Source organism: Eubalaena glacialis, chromosome 15 (genome assembly GCF_028564815.1).
Source record: "Eubalaena glacialis isolate mEubGla1 chromosome 15, mEubGla1.1.hap2.+ XY, whole genome shotgun sequence".
NCBI classification, from domain to species: domain Eukaryota; kingdom Metazoa; phylum Chordata; class Mammalia; order Artiodactyla; family Balaenidae; genus Eubalaena; species Eubalaena glacialis.
This window is the reverse complement of record NC_083730.1, coordinates 92206533-92211002: the sequence shown is the minus strand read 5'-3', so window position 1 is coordinate 92211002 and position 4470 is coordinate 92206533. Positions and strand designations below refer to the sequence as shown.

Here is a 4470-nt window from a genome sequence, read left to right as displayed (position 1 = left end):
CTATAATTCTTAAGATCTCTATTTGAAACGTCTAGAACAGGTACCACTTTTATTCTGACAGGTCACACAAATCTCAAACAAGCTCTTCCCTAGGTGTGACACTACCTAGGCCAAAAGGCAGGTGGGGTAGGTATTATTTTAGCCTAACTGCATTGACAGTATTTACACTTCTTAACGACTTACCAAATACAATACTGTTGACCTGTCATTTCATTTGTGTGAAATGATTCACATGTACAGAAAATTAAAAGAATTTAACCTAACAGACTTCAAATTAAGTAGTCATAGCAAAGGCAATTCAAATACTAACATGGCACAATTTTCCCTGTTAGTGGTTTTAAAATGCTCATTTAAACGAGGGATGAGTTCACTTGCTTAGATATTTGAAATACAACTTTATTCTGATTCTAAACGAAAAGGAATGGGAATGACAGTAACAAACAAGATGCCACCACTGAATATTGTGATGTGACTGTAGCAGTCTTATATTTGAAACTCAAGGAGGAAACAACTGTGTTCCAAAACACCTAAATATGCAGGTCCAAAAAAATGAAGGTTTTTTTTTTGTTTTTTGTTTTTTAAACTGCCACATTCACTCCAAAGCCCATTCATCTCCTTCAGCATCCCAAAGATTAAGCACATGTTCTGCTTAGCTATATAATAAAGTGGCAAACACGCTGCACCACTGACATCACAGGACAGTTGCCTATAAAACTAGACTTCTGACGCTGGGCTCCAGCTTCACTTTTCTCACAGGTCATCATCTTCATCCGGGAGGGCAGTTGTCTGAGCAACCTAGACAAAGAGACGAAAGGGTTGTAGCGCTCCAGGTGAAAACCACTAGGGGCCTACAAGCGTTCACGACCGAGACGCACACGTCGTACCTCCAGGTCGTGCTCGTACTGCGCTGCCAGCGCGGGGTCCATGACCACCTCTGGCGGGGCGAGAGCAGGCATGGCGACGAACTCCAAGTTAGGGTCTCCGATCAGTTTTCTAGCAAGCCAGAGGAAGGGCTTTTCAAAGTTGTAGTTACTTTTGGCGGAGATGTCATAGTACTGTTTAAAAGAGAGGTAAAATTAATTTTAAAAACCCATACATCAAAGACATTAATGAAGCACTTTAACGGACTTGTAATTTTACCTAAGGATCATAAGTCCAGTAAGTTCTAAGAAACACACCTGAAGATTCTTCTTTCGGTGGAAGACAATCGACTTTGCCTTAACCTTTCTGTCCTTAATATCCACTTTGTTGCCACACAACACGATGGGGATGTTCTCACACACTCGTACCAGATCTCTATGCCAGTTAGGCACGTTCTTGTAAGTGACCCTTGATGTTACATCAAACATTATGATGGCACACTGAGCTGAAAGGAGCATTTACAATAAATTAGTGTAAACCTAGGAATTTGCTACCTGGATGAAACACGCTAAGAACTATGGACTCAGATTCACAGTCTCAGACCTAACTCCAGGTCAGCCATGTTTCTCTACTCATTTTCAAGATCTCTACCAATTCCAAAAATCTCAAATCATTTTAATACACAGTATTATTTAAAAGTCCCTTTTACTGTACATGAAACCATGAAAGACCAGCTTACCATATGAAATCTCTCTACCTGTGACACTTCATAAATTCTGCCTCATCCCAAAAAAGTATCAAGTAGATCAATGATAAACCAGCATTCCAGGGAACTCACCTCCCATGTTCTGAGGATCTAACAATCTATTCTTTAAAAAGGTTCTTAAGTGGCTGAACACACTAGGATATAATGTGCCTATTTTTAAAAGCTCAGTTAACTCTCTATGTTGACCTGCAGAAACAGCCATGATAAAGCTGGTGAGCCACTGAGTACGCGCGATACATTAAACAGATTTTTAGCTGAAGAATGGGGGCGGGGAGGGGAGAGGAGGAATCTTTGCAGTTGTACGCACTCTCGTAAGGCAAAAGACATGGAAACATTCGCAACGATTTTCATGAGAAGAGAAAGCCTTACACTGAGCATTTTCTTTGTTCATCTTTTTGCTGGGTATAATGAGAAGCATTTATTCCCTTTGCACTTTTAAAATCAAGCACTCTGAAAAAAATATTCTGCAAAACCTAGTGAAATTAAAAAGAAACCGGCTGGTCTTACACAACATTTTATAAGATAGAAAGCCTAGTGCCTCTGGTCCAGGATCTGGTCAAACTGTTTACTACCTTTTTAATGGAGTGCAGAAGAAATGATCATCGACTACCACCAAAATATACACCCAAACCTAAGTTTTCAAATACTGGGGCTGCAGCAACACCTTGTCTGTTGCTTCCATTTTTTAAATTAAGAGCCTCAACATACATCGTATCATCTCCTTCAAAACAGTGCCTACGGTGACGCAAGCATGCAATCAAAGGGCACCAGACAACCTTCACAGGATCTCCTCCCCTTCGACTGAGGGTCAGCTCTCGGGAGCCAGCCCAGCTCCTGAATCGAAGCGCATCACGCAATGGCCAGTTCAGTCGGCATTAGGCACGTGTCTGCCAGAACAGACCTGATGATTTGTAAGCAGCCTTGGGCGATAAGCTACAAATCCTCTCAAAGGTGGCCGGTTACGAGGCAGATACCTACCTTGGATGTAATAGCCATCTCTCAGTCCTCCAAATTTCTCCTGGCCAGCTGTATCCCATACGTTGAACTTAATGGGTCCTCTGTTGGTATGGAACACAAGGGGATGGACCTCAACGCCCAAGGTGGCTGGAACATAAGCGTGGAAAGTCAGTCAGTGACCTCATCCATCTCCCCCACGTTTTCACACACCCTTTCCCCCACGTACCTACATACTTCTTCTCAAATTCACCAGTCAGATGGCGTTTCACAAATGTAGTTTTCCCAGTACCGCCGTCACCAACCAATACGAGCTGTTGGGAAACACATCTTTGAAGTAAACAGCGGAACGGGTCTCAGGACCTCGGGATTGTGAGACTGTCCCGGTGCTCTGGACCGCCGTCTCACAGGGAAGAACTCTACATGCCCCCTGAGCACACCGAAGACAAAGCATCTTAAGACAGCGGCCCCGTCCCATCTCACGAGTGACCCGAACCGGCGGAGCTCCGAGCCCAGCTTCCCCGCGCGCAGGGCGGGGCTCGCCCCCCTCCCCCCTCTCCTCCCCTCCCCCCCCCCCGCCCCGTTGTCAGGGGACCGAAGGCACTGCCGCAGCACCGGCCAACGGCACCCGGCCGCAGTCACGAAGCAGACGCCGCCGTTAAGGCCGTCCGGACGCCGGTCCGCCCCTCCCTAGGGCCGCCCTTCCTCCCGACCCCCTCGGATCACCCACCTTGAACTGCACTTGGGGCTCTCCTTGCGCAGCCATCGCGATGCTACTGCTGGCAGAGGAGAAAGAAGTGAGGCCCGCTGCACGGCGGCGCGGCCCGGGGGCCGCATGGCCGGACCCGCCCCACGTGCCCAGGCCCACAAAGGCCTCCACCCCGGAGCCCGGCCGCCCGCACCCCACCCCCAACCCGACACACACACACGCACACGCGCGCGCGCGGGGGCCGCGAGGGCGCGCGACGGCGATGGCGGCGGGGGCGCTGCTCCCCGGCTCGGCTCCTCCGGCCGCCGGGGCCCGGCTCGCGCCCGCTCGGAGCGCAGACCCGCTCGGCGCCGAGGCCCCGGCGCGAAAAGCGCCCGGTCACGGCCCGCGGCCGGCCCGGGCTGCCCCGGCCGCCCCCCAGCCCTCCGCCCGGCCGCCCCGGCCGGATCTCCCCTGCAGCCCCGCGGCCCGGCCGCCCAGCCTCCCCTCCACCCCGGCCGCCCGCCCGGCCCACCGCGGCTCGGGTCCCGGCGCCCTCGCGGCCAGAGAGGAAGGAAGGCTCTCCTCCCGGAGCCCGGGGTCCTCACGCAGCCACCGCCTCACGGCCGCCCCCCGCCGCCGCTGGGACGCCCCGATCCCCGCCCCCGCCCCGGCCCCGCGACCCCCGAGCCGGCCCCACTACCTTCCAGAAGCGTCTCCGCGCCCGTCTGACTGAGGGCTGGAAAGATGGCGGAAGCGCAATTCAAATGCCCGGAGACGCAGCCGACGCCGGCGCGCGCCGAGGGAGGGCGGGGCAACGGCGCCGCGTCGCTCCCACGTGGCCCCTCGCGCACGCGCACGCACGCCGCCCCGGCTCCGGCGGCTGTACCCGTTGGCCTGGCGCATAGGGAGAGGCTCGCGGCGCGCCGGGCGCGGGAGGCTATGCGGTCGCGCGCACGCACGCCGGCCCGCGGGGCCACGTGCGCCAGCCCAGAGGGCGTGTTCCCGCGCGCGCATGCGCCGACGGCGACGAGGCGCGCCCAGCTGCCACCGCGGGAACAGAAGTGGAAGGAGAGGGCCGAGGCCCCCTTGGGCGGGAAACTCGCGGGGTGGCCCACACAAAGGCCCTGCCCCTGCGTACAAACACGGCACGGCGGGCCCGGGGCGGGCGCCATGTTGGGGTGCGGGCCGCCCCACCCGC

The 4470-nt window shown here is 54.2% G+C and overlaps 1 protein-coding gene across 1 annotated transcript; it reads right to left on the bottom strand.

Annotated features, from left to right (window-relative positions):
- Positions 1-375: 375 nt before the first annotated feature.
- Positions 376-4175, bottom strand: RAN (RAN, member RAS oncogene family). The gene is made up of 7 exons (XM_061169132.1): positions 3973-4175; positions 3312-3360; positions 2811-2895; positions 2606-2731; positions 1179-1366; positions 885-1055; positions 376-795 (listed from the first exon to the last, which is right to left on the bottom strand). Exons 1-7 carry the CDS (start codon positions 4173-4175, stop codon positions 751-753), a joined length of 867 nt encoding a protein of 288 aa, XP_061025115.1. The 3' UTR covers positions 376-750.
- Positions 4176-4470: the final 295 nt, after the last annotated feature.

Bases quoted from the DNA above. Each gene is read 5' to 3' on its own strand.
- RAN (XM_061169132.1), bottom strand. From the start codon at position 4,175: ATGCGCCAGGCCAACGGGTACAGCCGCCGGAGCCGGGGCGGCGTGCGT. The intron at 3,361-3,972 runs GTAGTGGGGCCG...CTCCTCTGCCAG, and splicing joins CGCGGAGACGCTTCTGGAAG to CAGTAGCATCGCGATGGCTG. The intron at 1,056-1,178 runs GTGTGTTTCTTA...TCTTTTAAACAG, and splicing joins ACCGAAAGAAGAATCTTCAG to TACTATGACATCTCCGCCAA.